The following is a 19,097-nucleotide window of genomic DNA, read 5'->3' on the forward strand; positions in this document are numbered from 1 at the left end:
TTTTATTTTCAGTACATGCCCAGAAAGATTTTAAAAAATATTGCTATCCGGAATGCCTTTTAAATGCCTATGGCTTTAGAATGGGATGTCCTAAAAGTCTCTGTAGCTGTTACGTGTAGGAGTCACAATACTTTTATTTTATAGTGTATCTCAAATAAATTCTGTAATAATCTATGTACATCATAAAAAAGACAAAAATAATTGGTGCCAATTAAACATACATGTGAACCATACTTATCAGCATATTGTGAAATTTTCTTTCCACCAACTGACCACTATGAAGGTATTTTTTTCTTTTCATAAAAAGAACATGGCTGAATCGAGTCATTTTGACATGTCATCAAGCAAGAGATATAGCCAGGGGAATAACGTGGTAGCTGTGCGATCCACTTCCTGGTTGTAGCTCCGTAACAGCCAATGCTGACAATGTACAGTAAGTCTATGAGACTACATTGTTGGAATTAGTGGCCAGCCAGGGAGAGGTTCATACTGCTGCCACGCTCTCTTCCCAGCTGTAATTCCCGATCCTAACGGGTCTCAGCAGTGAGATCCGCTGAGATCAATCACTTTTTACATGTCTGATAACATGTCGAAAGTTATTTTCCATGACAGGTACTCTTTAACAGTCTCAGCTTGGGTCAAACTAATTTTTCAGAGTCTGCCTTTCATTAGCTCTTTTGCTTATATATATTTTTTTCACTTAAATAGCATATAACACCATTATCTCCAACAACAAGTCAGAATTTATGCTGTGAGCTCAATACACTGGTTACTCAGAAACGAATAAATATCTATAATGGAGCATTGAAGTGGAACATGGTTACTATGGACACTAACTAGCAAAGATTGTGAAGGTTGCCAAGATGCCTGGAAACGCTATGAAACTTGGTAACCATAGCAATTTGAACTTGAAGACAGGAAACATGTATCTATATGTATTTTTTCCTTCTTTAGTTTTGATATGTGACTAGGATCTGTTTATTGCTCTTTTTGTATTCTCAAGTATAGTTGTTGATATGAATAGAGTCAATAGAGTTTGTCTGTTACTGAACAGAGACACTTTATGTATGATGTATATGCTAAAATGTCATACGTTGTTTAAAGAAATGTATCAGGTATTTTGTATTAAAAGTTCATGAGCTAAATAAATGTCTTCACTTGGGACTGGCTGTGATAATGCATGATGTCTGGGGGTCCCCCAAGCCGTCCAGGATTCTCGTGCCCCCCCCCACCCGGAATTCATACATCCCCATATAGTTCAAAACAGCTCACTGCTGACAACGCTGTGACATTGTGGAATGGTGGTGAAATGGTCCAACATTTATTTTTATTTTTTTTTCCACAAAAAACAGAACTCCCTTAACATTGGGGGTACACTAGGCTGTTACTATATTCATTTATCTCTTGTCCCAGCTGAGCCAATAGAGCAGTAGGACTGTTGTGAAGGGGGATGGTGTTTTCATGCCTGGCTTGCCAACTCTGTACTGTGTTTAGATTAAAGCGAATGTACCACTAGTACATCGCTTGTTTGTTTTTTATATGAATCGACTGATACCAGCGAGAGGATGTTGCGGTCCTTTTTTTTTTTTTTATAAACCATGGTCCGGTTCCCCCATGCGTCTCCAGTCTTTTACTCACCGGGCCAGTCTATTACCGAGCACTGGAGGTGAGCCAGCCAGCCCCCAGTTTGATGATCTGCCCTCCCCTCTGTCACAAAGGGGAGGGGGGATTGTCACACTGGGGGACGGACGGCCCGCCTCCAGTGCTTCATGCCCGGACGGTGCTCGGTAACAGACCAGCAATGTGTGCAGCAAACGGGCCGTGGTTCAAAAAAAGGGTCCCAGCACCAGCATCCCCGTGACAGTCTTTTCATGTAAAAACAAACAAGCAATGTACAAGCGATGTGCTGCAAATGCCTTACTGTCATTCTGAATAGCATTACATACTTGCAGCGGAATTATCATTCCTTAGCCTGCGGTGGCCGGGTGTATACATTACCAGTCCATGCTCCGGCTTGTTTTTCGGGGTCTCCCAGCATCCTGATGTCCCACTCTGCTAATCAGTGTGCTGCCCCACCGCAGCCAATGATTGGCTGTGCAGGACGTCAGGATGACAGGAGCCCCTGAGGCAAGCCAGAAGGCTATAAAAAAGGTATGCACAATAAGTAAAGGATTCTTTCGCTGCAATAGTGTGAGTATGGCCCATAGCTGATAAAACAGAATTACAACTCCTATAAATTAAATTGAGTTTAGGTGAAGTTTCATATAAGGAAAGCAGAGCATGTACAATGCTGGTTTCACACATGGTAGTTTTTTTGGAAACCTGCTACTGCAGTTTTTGAGATAAAGCCAGCAGGATCTGTAAGGCAGGAGACCTATAAGTGCTTCCTTTATTTTGGTGTGCGCTCAGAAACTGCAATGGCAGTTTTCGAAAAAAACATTGTGGCCTGTATCATACACCTGCTGTGTAGCCTTACTGGTTCTGGGGTTGTGATGTTGCAGGCCCTCTTCACCAATCAGCGGCTGGATGGTTACTATTTTACACCCCCCCCCCCCCCCCACACACACACACACTTCCCCAGGCATATAACTGAGTGGACAACCCAGTTCTCTTACCTGTCATTTTTACAATACATACTGATATAACAAGGACTCTTATATGGGTAGTGTGGGTTGATGTGTTTCATTATCTCAGTAATAGAAATCTCCAGGAAAACAAGGGAATGAATAGAATAGAGCGCACATATAGTTTATTCATTATGACTTCCTTTTTAGTTTTAACAATGACTCTATTGTTCTGTGTTCTTTTACTGATAATTTTCCTATAAAATGACTGTCATTTCCTTGTTTATACTATCTTTAGTATTGTAAACTTTCAGATTAATACATATATTACATTATTTTTCCACTTAAACTGGCTATACACATGTTGACCAAACCTGTTAATCCTTTTGTTCTAAAGAGAGACATGCAGCCCTCAAAAGGCTGATTGTTGGATCTTTTAGAATCTGTCCACATTTTTCAGGGGTTTAATTGCAATTAACCCCTTCATGGCAAAGGTCATTGGTGTCCGGATGTCCAGGTCAAATTGAAGCAATGCTCCTTCCCGCCTTCTAAGATCCATAGTGCTTTTATTTTTCCACCTACTAGACTGTTTGGGGTGTCATTTTTGCACCATAGCCTCAAGTTGCTATTGGTATCATTGGTGTAAAAGAAAAATTTAGATTTAGGGGGTCTTTAAAACGAGCTCAGGAGTTGAGTTTGCTTCAAAGAGAATGAAGACCGGCTGCTATGAGCACCTGGGTCCTGCCTGTTAATGCCACAATCGTGGCATTCAAATGTAGTGTAGGGGCTTGATCGTTCTAACTGGCTGCCAGAGGTCTCTTACCTTCCTCCCGGCAGTCAGCTCAGTGATCATTGCATTTAGTCTGCCACCAGCAGGCTCTATGCAATGATCACAGATAACACTATGGCATAGAAATGATCAGTGTTATGCCCTATTCACACATCTTGTTCCTGTCCGCAATTGCGGATCCGCAGAAAAATAGGACCAATGTATTTCAATGGACCCATACACACATCCGTGTTGTGTACTGGGCTGCAATCCGTTCCGCAAAAAAAAAAAAGACAGGCCCTAGTACGGATAGTAACTGACACACCCAATACAACTCTATGGGGTCCGTATTTTTTTACGGATGCAATACGGACTGAATTTGCGGATTGTTACTGACTGAAATTTGCGGATTGGAAAAATATACTGACGTGTGAATAAGGCATTAGACGTGTAATATATGTATGTATGTTATAGTCCCCTAGGGGGACTTAAAAAGTGTAAAAAAAATAAAATAAAGTTTTTAAAAATGTGGCAAAGCCCCCCCCTTCCCATTTAATCAATAAAACACATAAAATTATAAAATAAACATATAATATACCGTAGCGTGCGTAATTGTCCGATATATTAAAATATAACAACATTGTTCCAGCGTTCACAAAAAATTGTAAAAAAAAACGCCAGGATCGCGCTGTTACATTTTAAAATTTTAAAAATTATAAACAGTGATCAATATGTCTGATAGATACAAATATGGTGCTAAAACAATCTAGATATCATGGCGCAAAAAATAATGCCCTATACAGCCCTGTGGTTAAACAATAAAAGTGTTATAAGAGTCACAATGCGGCCATTGTAATCACACCTATTTACAAAAGAAAGCTACATAAACTGCATATTGCTGTATTAAGACTGACCTATAGAATACAGAGAACATGTCAATTTTGCTATAAAGTGCATTACGTAAACACGGAAATCCCCCAAAATTTGAAGAATTGCATTTTTTACCCAATTTCACCCCATAAATAATGTTTAGGGGCTTCCGTCATTAATTTTATGGTAGATTGAAAATGGCCATTACAAAGTACCCCTGTTCTTGAAAAAAACAAGCCCTGTCGATGGAAGTTAGATGGAAGATGGAGTTATGGCTCCTAGAAGGTGAGGAGGAAAAAACTAAAAAGCGAAATTGAAAATTGTTGCAGTCTTTAAGGCCATTTTAGGCTCCGTCCTTAAGAGGTTAATTACCAATTTTATCTATTTCATGAAGGTGTTTTTGATGCCTTTTTCCCCTTTGAATTGAACAAACAACTTCTCAACTCTGAACCACCAAAGTCAGTGATTTGCTGAGCAGGCTGTCACTGTCGAGATTAGTCACAGCCGCGGTGGCATCGTGTGCTCTGGGCCGCTGGCACTGCTCTGCTTTCCTGCTGTGTTCTGGAGAGCAGAGGTACGTGAGCCCTCCCATAAGGATGCGGCCTGACACTGAAGCAGACAGAATTCTACAGCAGAGAGTTCCACTGTGGAATTCCACCCCATTTGCTCAGTGTGAACATACCCTTAGGGCTCCTATTTTATAGTTCGTTTTATACATGCATGATTCTATTTATTCATATTTGATTAAATATTTGTCATATTTATGTATATTGTCTACTATGTATCTTGTCATACTAGCCTAAATACACAGTAACATTGCCTTGAGGTCTAGGCACACTTTTTTAATCTTTAATTTTTCATTGTGTTTGTGGCATAATGGCTTGTAAGAAAGAGACAGAGAGTTCTTGCAGATGTTGCTTTCTTTCATGGCTAGATATCTTTTTTTTGATAACTTTTATTCCTGCCTTAGGTAGCTTCTTCAAAATAATTATCGTCTATTAAGAACATCCACACGAACAAAAAATTGGTAAAAATGCCAATAAAATACCATTCTTACCAGGCTAAAGGTTTAAGAATCGCCAACTAACTTAGAGTAGAGAATAGTAACCTTAAAAAAAACCATTTTGCTTGAGAATACCTGCAGGCAGTAGCTTAGCTACCATAGAGGCAGGGTAGGCAGCTGCTATGGGGAGGGGGACGCGGAGATACACAGGGAAGATAAGAGCCTCCTGTGTCCTTCTGCTTAACCCCTTATGTACTGCTGTGTGTAAGTGACCCAATCTTTAGTTACATGCCACAGAGATTTCCTTGTCTTCTGAACTTTGGGTCATTTACACACTGCAGTACATAAGGGGTTAAGCAGAAGGTAGTCTGCTCCTGCACCTATGTATATAACCATGAGGCTCCTAATGGGCCCTTATAGTTAAATACAGTGGACTGACAGAGCAAGCAGCCATTGGTTCTCTGCTCTGCCAGTCACTTTTGTAGCTGCAGACGGGATTCTGCCTCTGGCCAGAAGAGTTTTTTTTGGACCACATCACAGAGCCTTCATATATATGCACAATGCTTTGTGTTGTGCTTAGGGGAGAAGTTTCCCAGGATTGGATCTATCTTTCTGCTTTCTCATGAATAATAAGTACTGGGGTCATGCACATAATGGGGAGGACAACTTATTGTTTATGTTATTCAGAAAGATATCGCTGGATCAGCTGCACAGGACAATGTTCAGCATCTCTGTCACTAGTTTAAGCTACCCTTACATATAATTTTTTTTATCATGGCCAAAGCTAACTAAAACTAAATTGACAAAATATTTTATACTTACACTTCAGTTAGTCATCCAACAGCACAGGAGGAATAAAATCAGAGGAGGTTGCTACATTTATGTCCTCTTGTCCTCCCTGCAGTGTTTTTTTTTTCCTGAAAATCGAATTTCCAATTTTCGGAAGATATTAAATCTCTTTCCCCCCCGGCACATTAATTCAACAAACTAAACTCAGTGAGGCCAGATGTTTTTTATTTGCAGAAAATACTTTTTTTTTTCTTAATAAACTTGCTATAATTGTGTCAATGGTCAAAAAGTTTTCTGAATTAGCTAACCCAGTACAGATTGCAGTACAGATTGCATAACAGGCCTAGTACTTTTAAAAATTACCCACACACTAAGCCACACCTCTTAATGTATGGACATTTTTCAACCCCTCCTCTTTTTTCACGGACGTCATCCCCTTGCACCTCGGCACAGAAAATCCCAGTTGTGCCCTGGAAAGGGCAGTTTCTTTCCATTTTCAGGTTTATCTGACCCTGCCTCTCCCTACACAGAGCTCTTAATGTACAGAGTTTTTTTTTATACCTGCTCGTCTTCTTTAAAGAGAACCAATCATGGACAAAAATCTAATTTTTTTTAATTCCCTAATTAGATGTAAATTATTATTTTATTAACATTTGTAAATATAATTTATTATTTTTATGGCCGCGTTTTTAATTACTTTTTAGTTTCCTGTCTGGCGCCGCCTCTTTTCAAAAGAGTTGTCGTGAGCCCGGAACTTCCCGGCATGTGGATCCCATGATCCTTTTCCAGCCTATCTGTTAATACACTGTGATCTTGCGCTATCCAGATTGCAAGATATCAGTCGCATTGGCGACCATTTTGGTCGCCATCTGGAGCCCTGTGATAGGTTCTCTTTAACGGACGTAATGGCCCCCCTACCTACACCTCAGCACAAACAATCCTACTGTTGTAGTTAGTAAACTTTTTCAGGCTTAGCTGTCCCTGCCTACAGCAGAAACCTTTGCCTAGTGTGAACATAGATTGGAATCTGCAAAAGTTTTTTAACTCCTTTTCTTGTTTCACTGACATTATGACAGCCACAAGCCCCTTAGCACAGATAATTGCACAGTTGTGCCCTGAAAAGGGCAATTAGTAAACTTTTTGGGACTAGCGATCTCTCCCTGCTGGCAGCACCAACATTTCCCTACACTAACCAGTAACAGAATGGTGGCAGGACATGTGATCGATGCTATTATATAGCGGGGTCACGTGCCACACCTGACCAATCACAGCCAAACCTGTGATCACAAGGGCAACACAGCAGAAGTAAAGTCTGCTTGGTAGCCCTTTAAAGAGGACCTGTCACCCCCCGTGCCGGGGTGACAGGCTCCCGGCTCCCCGTTAAATCCCCCTATACTTACCTCATCACGCCGGGTCCCGCTTCCTGCAACTCCTGTGCACAGGTCTTCGGATTAGCAATGGGAGAGTGCTGAACACAAATCACATGAGGGGAAGTGAGGGAGACAAAACAGGAAGTGGTCTCCATGTAGGAACCTTAAATTATAATTTAAAAAATGAATAGTCTAAAACAAATAAAACTAAATTATTGTTTTTTTTATATTAACCCCTAGGCGACCCAGGGCATACCTGTACGTCCTGGCATCGCTTGGTGGAGTTCCCGCCACGATCCCGGGTGCTTTATGCAGCCTGGGACCGTGGCTATTAGCTTTTTAAATGCAGATGTCAAAGTTAACAGCTGCATTTAAAAAGCAGCTTCTTCCCTTCCCTGATGTCTAGTGGGGGGGATCGCCGCAATGTGGTCGCAGAGGAGCGATCCCCGCATCTGGAGCCGGCCGGGGTCTGCGCCGTAATGGCGCTGATCCCGGCTCGGCATTCTATTGTTTTCGATAGAAAGTTCATGTCACAGCGCAAAAAATGACACCTCAGATAGCCCCATAGACCCAAGGATAAAAGCGCTATAAGCATGGGAATAGAGCGATTTTAAGGAACATAGATTTTTTTTTAAATGGTTTTAATTTTTTAAAAGCCATCAAATAAAAAAAAAATTACACATCGTTGTACATATAAAACAAGACAGTTTTACCCTAGGGCGAACGGCATAAAAACAACCCCCCACCACCACCACCACCCAAATAAAAGTGTTTTGTTTTTGTTTTTTCAATTTCACCACACATTTAATTTTATTCTGGTTCTGCAGTGTACTTTATGCAAAAATTCAGCCCGTTATTGCAAAGTACAATTAGTGGCGCAAATAAGGGCTCATGTGGGTTTCTAGGTGAAAAAATGCAAATGCAATGGCCTTTTAAGCACAAGGAGGAAAAAGCGAAAACGCAAAAATTTAATTTGGCCCGGTCCTCTAAGGGTTAACCTGTTCCCGCCCAGGTACGTAACCTTGCATCCCTTTTTGCGGCTCATTGCCGCTTAGGGATGTACAGTTACGTCCTAGGATGACACGTGGCGCAGGAGCTGTGCATGTGCTGTTCACAGCGGGGCCCGGCTGTCAGTGATAGCAGGGCACCCATCGGGACCCGCGATCATGGCAGTTAACACTATAGGTGCTGTGATCAGTGCGATTGTAGCAGCTATAGTGCTAAACAGAGGAAAGAGAGGAAGAATTCTTCCTCCCTTCCCCATCTTGGCTATGTGGAGCGATCGCACAGCCCTGATGGTTACTATGACAACAGGTGGCTTCTCTGAGGCCTCCTGTGTCATAGCTACGGAAGCTGATCAGCTTTGCCTATTACAGGCATATTGCACATCAGTGAAGATCAGCAATGCAATATGATGTGATGTAATGTGCCTGTAATCAAACAATAACACTGTGAAGTCCCCATGGTGGAACAATGAAATAAAGTAAAAAAGTAAAAAATATCACACACATGTTTAGTATCGCTTTCTGCATTATGACGCTGACAAGAAAACTGTAACTGTTTAAACCGCAGGGTGACCATTGAAAATGTAAAAATGCTAATTTTTTTTTTTTTCATGAAAAATCGCCATTTTTCTGCAAAAATTTACCAAAATTTACTAAATTTACCACTCTCCTAAAGTGCAATATGTCACAAGAAAATGTGACATATTGTCTCAGAATTGCAATGGATAATTTATAGCTTCACAGAGCGATAATAACGTGAGACAGTTCATATTTCAAAATTGGGCACGGGTCCTTAAAGGAGAAGTCTGGCCTCCCATTTTTTTTCTTTTTAAAAGGCAGGGGCATGAAAGTAACTCACCTATCTCCCCCCCCGAGTCGTGACATCATCACAACCGGCAGGGGTCCCGGGGCTGTTCCCACCACTCATTGCAGGCATGGGGAGAGGTAAGCAATATTTTATTGTTAGGGTACTATTACATGGAGTGATTTTTAACGATTGCAAACGAGATCGTATATCGTTAACCTGAAATCGTTCACCATATTACACAGGACGATAGTCGTTAGTTACGATCAATACTACGATCGTTACTATTATCGTTACTGAAGGCCGTATTCCACGGCCCGACTCTGAGGAACAAACAAGCACTGTCAGCGAGTGGGTGAGTCCGGGGAGGGCCGGGGGGCTGCCTGGGTGATCTCTGATCGTCCCGGCAGCCCATAGGATATAGCGGCGGTCTGCTGTCACCGCCGTTACTCATTGGAGCAGCGGCAGCAGATCGCTGCTATATAAGTCGTTTGTCTTTAAACATGTTAAAAGACAATCGACTTCAACGATCAGCCGACATGAACAATGTCGGCTGATCATTGCCTCCTATTCCATGGGACGATTATCGGCCGTGACGGACGATAATCATTCCGTGGAATAGGGCCTTAAGATTGTTTACTCCTGATACCAGCAAAACAATGAACAATGTGCAATTACACTGAATGATTATTGAACAAATGCGGAACTTGAGCGAACGATTAGTAAACGATTAGCGAACGATTAACGATAATTTTAGGATCAGATCTAAATCAACGACATACAAACTATTTTTCGATCGTTGCCTGCAATTACACAGAACGATTATCGTTTAAATTCGAACGATATAATGATTTTTTGCACGATAATCGTCCCGTGTAATAGGGCCCTTACTCTAGTTTGGCTGAGTGTGCATTTATTCCAAAAGGTGAGAAAGCCACTGTCCGACATGTTTGGTGGCTGCTTATAAACCTGAGAACAAAAGGATTGGGCATGTTGAAATCCAACTGCAAAAGTTGAAAAAGTTGATAGATCTCTATATACAAAAGCTGGTCGGCCAATCTAGCAGAAATCGACAGGTTCAGCTGACTTTAGTGTAACCTAAATGGAAATTTTACAGTAGTAATAGCGGCCATATAGACAAGGTAGATAAATGGGGAGTGAGATGATTGTGCTGTGAGCCCAGGTTTGGTCTCCTTTTCGGGAATTGTACTAAGGGCAATACTCACTTATAGTCTAGGTTCACACTATGTAAAAAGGGCGTCCATCTTCTATAACAATGGCTGCCACTGCCCAATTAACATCCATTATTTTTGAAATAACGGACATTATTTGCACGACAGCTGTTGGTATGAAAGACGGACGTCCTATTTACATAGTGTGAAGCTAGTCATATACTGGACCTGCGCTGTGGGTAGAGTTCGTGGACACGACAGGTGGTATTTTTGTGGTGTTGGGTAAACTCCATAGCAATATTAGCCTGCGCAGTGTGTGACGATGAGGCACTGGTGATGTACGCACTACGATGTGGTTGTGCGGCAGTGACCTGAGGAAAGCCGTGTGTTCCATGTGACATCTACTATAAAGGGTTACTTGGTTCATAGACATAAATGTTTATTCGTCACTTTGGGCAGTAGTGAGGGGACGCTGCCTCTGTGCTGCCACCAAAGTTCCTGTCAGGAATTGCAAAGAAACCTCCAAGGTATAGAGAGTGGTATGAGGAGGTGCGCAGTGCCGGTCAGGACAGTCACTCAGGCTGCACAGCACACAGACCAGCTGCTCGATCTCGTCACTGTGTGTAACCACAATGCCCACGGCTCCCTGACCCCACAGGACACCGGAGAGAGGCGGAGACTGCCCTCGCCCCGTCACACCGCCAGCCGTTGACTTTCAAATAAAACAACTCTTCCCTCAGCGACTGTGTTATAAGCGCAGAGCGTAGTGACGTCACGAGGATCGTAGCTTCCTTAACCCGTTCGCGTCCGGTCCACCCTTGCCCGCCCTCATCCTCTCATCCGGCTGAACGCGCCATGGTAGAGAATGGGTTAAAGAGGACTGCGTTCTCGTCGCCAGCCAATAGCGAGCGAGAGGCGGGCAGCGTCCGCTTGCTCAATCCGGGTACTGTTGAAAGTGGAGGCTTTTAGCCTTGGGGTGTAAGCAGAGGAATTGCGCATGCGCATTTTTGCTCCGTCGTCATCTCAGTAGGGGAGAACGGGAGAAGCTCAGGGGAGAAGCAGCAGGGACAGCTGTAGAAGCCGGAGCCTGGGGAGGGAGCGTCTGGCTGTCTCCTCAGCATCATTAGCCCTCATTTACCGCACCGCCCTCCCCCTGAGACCGCGCGTACATTCCGCCTCTGGCCTCTCATTGACGGCTGCCTGCCCAGCGTCCGTGCCCATTCAGCTCTGCCGCCTCCTGGCCCCCGCCCACCCCGAGCCGCCGGATCCGAGGAGACCGACGCCGCTCCCGGCTGTGTGTGAGCAGAGTGCCCCAGCAGCGCTGTCGCCATGGGATGTACGCTGAGCGCGGAGGACAAGGCGGCGGTGGAGAGGAGTAAGATGATCGACAGGAACCTGAGGGAGGATGGAGAGAAAGCCGCCCGGGAGGTCAAGCTGCTGCTGCTGGGTAGGTGCCGTGCACACCGTGCGCTGCCGCACATTCTCCATCGCCTGCCGCATTCCTATGGTGTGGCCCCCGCCTATTGTTACCACAGAGGCCTGCATCCATCCATCCAGCCCGGGCCTGACTGCTGCTCCCCATTGTCCTGTGCAGGGTGCGGGGAGGGTGCGCCATTGTCTGCCCATCTCCTGCTCAGCACAGGGTGTGGTGGTGGGCCCGGCTCTGCGGCGGTTACTGGGGGCCCGATGATGGCTGTGTGGTCAGGCCTTATGACCAGGTGTGAGAGCCCTGAGACAGCTCCTTCTCCTCTAGGGCAGCAGGCTGAGGGGACACCACCCAACTTCCCTGCACATTGTCCCTATGGATGTCAGGAGGGGCTGCCTGTCCCCTCTATGTGTAGTGTGACAGGTGACATCTTCTGGGGGTTATACATAGGCCTATACAGAGGACGGGGCAATGCCAACCCTAATATTGCTGGGAATCTGGCCCCTCACTTGGACTTTCCTCTGCCATCTAGGTGGCTGTCCTGTTAGAGAGCGGACTCATTTGACATGTTGTTCCAGTTTTTGAAGGTGAAGGGTATTGTCTAATGAAAAGTTATGCTGTCTTCCTTTATGCTTGCTGTATCCATTAGAACGTCCAGGTCGGTGCTTGTGGTCAGTGAATTTGAGGCTTGTCAGAATTATTCCTGGTTACGTGACAGACACAGCGACACACAGACGCCTGACATTGTGAGGAAATGGTTTACAAATCACAAATTGTAATTTTCAGGCTTCGTTGAAGCCTGGTAGATTCTTGAGGTCACCTAGCACTTTCCTAGTAGTCACAGGTTTGGGAACATAGTTTTAGTCCTTGGTTGTTCATCTGCTCTTACTATTCTCCCTTGCTGTCTGTAGATCTAGAAAACCAAGCAGCTGTAGTTGTGGGAGCTTAGAGCAGCCATGGATTACACAAGCTATGTCTGCCCATCCCTGGACCTTGTGGGCTTCCCACGTGGACCATGGATCCTGGTCCTGAAACCTCACATTATGTAACCACAGTGAAGCATTTCCCAGTGACTGTCCCTCAGAAATCTGCCTGCCAGATCAGTAGCTGCCAGCCCTTTATATAGCCTATTCTGTAAATTATCCTGACAGTGCGCAGTCATTGAAAGACATAATCAAACATGAAGCCTGATGATAAACTAGCCTTGGATCCAATGATGATGTCAAAGTTTCCACCTAGGTCTTCAGGAAGCCATTGTGCTGTCATGACACTTGCAGGCTGGTTTTGGTAACCGCAGTCCATTTTGTAGCCTTGTGGCCCGGCTTTTCCTGGAGGTCACGGAGGCTAGTAAGGAAATAATCAGCTGCACGTTTCCTCTGTTACCAGGCAGGGCTATTTACAGCATTGTCCTTTACTTAGAGATTTACCATATCCTCTCTTTGATTTTCTAGAAGTGTGAGCAGATAGCAACAAATGGCTCTCCCCTATTTACCTGCCCTCAGTTGTGAAAACACACTCCCCTATTCAAGAAGAAGAATGAAAGGAGCCAGCGTCCTGTTGTTACACACATTAGTGCTATTAGTTTATCTTTTGTTTTGCCTGGAAGTTGAATTCTAAATATACTTAGCCATATGTCCCCCATGTGTAAATCTTTGCCTGCCTTATCCTAACTAGACTCTTCTCTGGAGGGATTTTTCAGTAAACGTAGAAGCTTTGGTTTTTGTGAGTACTTATTTTCTTTCCATCTTGTAAGTTGGAGCTATAGTAGGCTTGTGATGGCAGCCCCCTGTGGGTTAGCTGTTAGTTGGACACATTGGGAAAGTGTGATCTTATTGTCTGGCTCTTGGAGAGGTCTGACTGGCTTCAAAAGTCAAAATTCAAGCAGTGGGGAGATCAATATATTCTATATGGCTGCATATATTGATCTCCATGCTTGTATAGCAGCCAACACTTTAGCACTGTGATCCCTGCAGCCTCAACTCCGTGACTCAGATAATATTCGGTTTCTTTCTTGTCCCATTAAACCCTATTTGCTAGAAATCTAAATACTGCTTTTAAAGGTTGCATAAGATCACGATTACCCTTGAGAATTAACCCTACAGTACAAACAGTTCTAGGACCTGATAGTCAGATGTTTACATGGCCAACCCTTTCCGTTCCTGATTGAAAGGGGACAAACATATATGTTAATAGAGGAGTTGGTAGCTGTTGATCAACCTTCAAGTGCCTGGCTTGTCTGCTGCCCTTTATTTCCGGCATTAGGTGAGAAATGGTTCCATTGACTTGAGGTAAGGTGAACCGAAATAAACCATGCAGAAGCACTGATCTGTATGTAAAATGCCCTGGGCTGGTATGGTTTCTTATCGTGGCATCTTAGTTTACGCAGGCCTCCGCTGCATGCATATACATTTTGGCAGGAATGTTTTTACGGTCCTTGTATAATTCCACAGATAAACTTTGTTGTAATGACGTGTGGACGCAAACGCAAATTATCAGGCCATTATTTCTGTGTTAAACATTGCTAGTATACATGCTAAGGCAGGAATAGTGGGAGTGATTGGTAATGTTAGGACTGAACAAGTCTCTCGTAGTGGAGATGGTTGTGTTTGTGGAATCTGTACTATGAAAAATCTAGCTGCGAGCTGAACATTTTTTTAGCTCTGGCTTTTGGGCATTGTCCTTCTAATGTTTCACATAAATGAGATGAGTCTTGTTGTCCAATGACAGATGTGCTGTCCTCTGTCAGACTGTTCTTTCTGATATGATGGAAAGTCCGAACCAGCACTGTGTGAGACAGCTGGGCGTCAGTGTCTGGCCACTCTGGAAGTTCAGTGTGTGCACACTCAAACACAAAGTAGATGATGGTAGGGCTTACTGTTTTGTGAGTCAGCTATATTTTTTTCCTTAGAAATCCATAGGATACCACTCAGAAGGTAAGACAATCAATCCTCCACGTCACATGTGGTAATAGAATACATTAAAATCTAAAGTGATATTGTCAGTTGTTTCCCATCAGTTTTTTTTTTTTTTTAAGATAGTGGTTTGTGTCAGAGTGTTGAATAAAAACAATAAAGGGTGCGGCATCTCAGAAGAAAAGAAAAAAAATAAGCATTACCTGAAGAACTCTGCCATGCTCGTGTTTACTGTTGGTATACATAACAGAAACATCTATTAGCTCTATTTTTTATTTTTTTTTTCTACACTGGACAATGTGGCCACCAAGTAATGCAGCGTTCACATAACAATTTTCTGATGGGTTACACGTGGATGTTGGAGTCCTGTCAAAATTAACGCCGACGTAATGTTTGCATACAAAGGCACGGGCCCTATTGACTTTTGTGGCCTATCCATAGTCAGCTTGTGAGTGTATACGGGCAATGTTGTATTTACTGCTCTTGTGCTCTAGGTACAAAAACTGAATTTGCCCCCACCCCCTTAGGATATCTTCCACGTCCTAAGCATGCTGCCCCGCGTGAACATAGCTTTAGGGCTCGTTCACAGTGATTAAAAGTGGTGAAATCTCAGCCCCCCCCCCCCCCCCCCCCCCAATAAAATACAGATCCCAAATGACCCCCATAATGTAATATAGTTACTTAGATAGGCTTGTCATGTAATACAGACTCCCATAGTGTTATGCTCCTCCTAGGTGGATCAGGAAGATGTGTGCAGGAGCTGAAAGGGTGGGAGCAGTGGTAAGTGCTGCAGTGCACACTATAGATGGTGAACAGTGGGAAATACAGGCTTGTGTATAGGTTTGGGCCCAGATTCTAAACATCTACACAACAATAGATAAATGCCCTGAACATGGTCACTAGCTGACTACATCCAGGTCACTAAAATCATTTTAACAGGGTGCCGACTTATAAGTGTTGGCAACTCATGGCGTGAACTAGTCGGGTTACAAGAAGATTTATAGAGAACGTATCAAATCTAATTTTGAATCCGTATCGAGTATTTAATGCACCATTCTTTAAGTCTAGCCATTTAACTCTCATGAATTTAAAGGGATTTCTTTAATTAAAATATTGAAGGTTCCAGATCTGATTGATATTAGTCTGACTTACGAGACCCCCACTGATCAGCTGATTTATTGAGCTGTGGTGCTGGTGCAAGCACTATATGGCCTTTTCATTGGTGATCAAACACACATCCATAGGTAGTGGCGGTAACTTGTATTGTAACGCAATAGTACATTATGGCGATAATGCTGCTAGCATAGAGCAATAGTTCACAAGGTGAGTTATGGTTTTTAATTTGATTTCATTAAATGCGTAACATTGTTAACTTTTAGTTTTTCTATGTTGTTGCAGCAAGTGAGAACCTTCAACATGCAGTTTTTTTTAATTCGTAAATCATGTTCAGGTCCTGACTGTTTACAAATTCAACACCAGTGAGATTATTGATGAGTTTCTGAAACTTTCCAGATCCTTGTACGTGTTAGGGTTGGTCAGGTACATGTTTCCAGTTATACTGGTTACTGTGCATGTTGTGACACATGTTTCCTGCTGCTTTCTGCCTGTCTGTGTTTTAAATGTAAAAAGTCCAATCTTAATTTCAAGTTTACTTTTTCTGGAAGAGCCTTGACTGCTATGGTGGATCTGTTTTGTAATTGGTTTACAATTGGCACTGGCAGGTGTAATAGGCCCAGTAAACGAGCGGCTATCTAGCAGATCGTCTGCTCGTTTACAGGTATTATCGGGCCCTGCTCGGCCCGTTTACCACCCTTAGTGTAAGCAGAGCCAGCACAAAAGGGATGAATAAGATGATTACAACTTATCAATGTTCAGTTACCTTTAAAGTCACCCCCCACGCACACACACACACGCACACTCTCTCTCTTTATTTAATAGGTTAAGGGTCCATTTACACAGAAAGATTATCTAACAGATTATCTGCAAAAGATTTGAAGCCAGAAACAGACTATAAACATAGATCAGGTCACAAAGGAAAGCCTGAGATTTCTCCTCTTTTCAAATCCATTCCTGGCTTTGGCTTCAAATCTTTGGCAGATAATCTGTCAGATAACCTTTATGTGTAAATGGACCCTAAAGGCCCTCTTAAACGGAACAATTATAGTTTAAAAATTTGCTAAAAAATCGAAATGAACGATTATCTGTTGTTCATTTCGTATAATAACACTTAAAGATGAAACCACGAATGAAAAATTTTAACATGTTGAAAAATTATCGTTGGTAGTTCGCCGATCATTCCCATATTTGTTTGTGTAATAAGTAGTTTGCCGATAAAACATGTTGTGTGGGATGTCCTGAAGAGCAATTAGCGACCATATAACAACGTAAAAAATTGTTATAACGGTAATCGAGGAATGTAATAACCTCAGAATTGTTTGCAAAAAAAAGTGTGAACGATTATTATAGCAAATCTTTGAACGATAATCGCTACGTGTAATACGGCTTTAAGTCTTTATTACGCAAAGTGGTAGACAACGCTCAGCTGACATCCATCATTGGCTGATTGTTTTTTTAGTTGCAGAGCTAAAATCATTGGCCACTGACTATGCATTGCTACGTGTAATAGCGATGCGTGGCCGACTGGAACAGTTTAGGGCAAGGACTGCATGAACATTGCTAACTCTCCGTGCAGTCCTTGCTAAATGATAATTGAGCCGTGTAATAGGCTCAGTTAGGTAGCGCCAACCTAGCAGATCGGAGCTTGTTTACATTAGGTGCGGCTTCACAACAGTTGCGCCCCATCACCTAGCTAGTCACAAGTGTGCTGGTTGCTATTGGTAGACATTTTTATTAGCTTTCACATGGACATTTCGGCTTCTTTTCATGATGTAACCCTCAGCAATATTCTAGGTCCTTTGTATGATAGATTCACAGTGCCCAATGGACCACATTGACTAAAGGCCCTAGTAGACCAAATGATTTTGACGATAAGCGAAGCGCTTTTGGGAGCGACCTGAAATCGTGAGTCAGAAAGGGTTGAGCTCTGGGTTAGAATACAGACTATAAAACAGTTATATAATCTGTGTACAATTCTGTGGAATGATTTGTATACTTATACTGTAAAGTGGTTGTCTAAAAGGAAACAAATGCTTTACAGTGTAGTTATCATTTTCGCAAATGAAATCAGATCCGTAACTCTCTGCAGTTTAATATCAGAATTTATCTTTATAAGGGGTTACTTCTCTTCTGTGTGGGAGAGCTCAGTTACCCTCCCCTTCCTGTTGGCTGAATGTAGCTTTCTACAGTATACATACCAATGCATCTTAAATAAAAAAAAATTATTACAGAAACACACAGGTTTGAATAGAAGTTGCAGATGTAGCCATAAAACATTTGAAAACAAATATGTTGGCAAAGTATCTTTTATTTGTAATTTGAGTTTTTGGGGATAATAAAAATGGTTGTAAAGGAGTGCAATAACTGCAGCTCTCCTAGCCTACAAGGCTTGCAGGGGTGGGGTGCTACTGCAGGGGAGAGTAGGGAAAGGAGCATGAGGGATTTAGCAACAAAAAAAGCAAGATTTCAATTCATAATAATGTTTAAGAGATTTTATTTTTTGCCCATACCACCCATACCATTTTTGCAGTTTTGTGTGAAACTTAAATTTTTTGCCCTTCTTTCTTTCTTTTTTCCTCATTTCAAATACACACAAAGAAAATACAGTAAGGGTATAAACCCACACACCGTATACACAGCGTATTTACTGCTGCGATACGCAGCAAATACGCAGCAAATACGCAGCAAACACGCAGCAAATACGCAGCAGATTAGATCTAAATAACTGAACACAGCATCAAATCTGTACCAACAAATCTGCTGCGTATTTGCTGTGTATTTGTTGCGTAACTGCTGCGTATACGGTGTGTGGGTTTGTACCCTAAATGTATAACCAAACTTGTAATTGCAATAATTCTCAGGGAGAAACTCTTTGAATATAGGCCAGTGGACTGGAGGGGACCCTACTCACCTCTGTGGGCAAGTGTGATCTATGACATGTGCAGAGGTCAGTGCGCAGAGATAGGGAAGGCTGTGCTCTGTTGTAAAGTCTGATCCCATTTTATCTATATACTGGTTTAACTGAAATCCTGTCTGTGGTGATGGTGAGGAGACTGCTGGAAAGCGATCATTAAAGAACCAGAAATGTCATTTAGGTGCGTTTACACCTACAGGATCTGCAGCAGATTTGATGGTGCAGATTTGATGCTGTGTTCAGTTATTTAAATTAAATCTGCTTTGGATCCGCAGCAGAAAATACGCTGCTGATCCGGTAAGTGTGAACGTACCCTTAAAGGGGTTTTCTGATTTAAAACTACTTTTCTTTTAACTACAGAATAGGGGACAAGTATTAGATTT

General features: G+C 42.7%; 1 protein-coding gene across 4 annotated transcripts in view; it reads left to right on the forward strand.

Moving 5' to 3' along the window:
* Positions 1-11,304: 11,304 nt before the first annotated feature.
* Positions 11,305-19,097, forward strand: part of GNAI1 (G protein subunit alpha i1) — a 41,327-nt gene continuing 33,534 nt past the window's right edge. For 2 of the 4 annotated variants that reach the window (XM_069978222.1, XM_069978242.1), the window contains exon 1: positions 11,306-11,793. In XM_069978222.1, coding sequence (XP_069834323.1) covers positions 11,676-11,793 — 118 coding nt within the window. In that variant the 5' untranslated portion in view covers positions 11,306-11,675. Of the gene's footprint in view, positions 11,794-14,037; positions 14,061-19,097 lie in introns of those variants that run through there. The other 2 variants (XM_069978232.1, XM_069978251.1) reach the window with 2 other exon arrangements.

This window comes from Dendropsophus ebraccatus, chromosome 1 (genome assembly GCF_027789765.1).
Source record: "Dendropsophus ebraccatus isolate aDenEbr1 chromosome 1, aDenEbr1.pat, whole genome shotgun sequence".
In the NCBI taxonomy this organism is placed as follows: domain Eukaryota; kingdom Metazoa; phylum Chordata; class Amphibia; order Anura; family Hylidae; genus Dendropsophus; species Dendropsophus ebraccatus.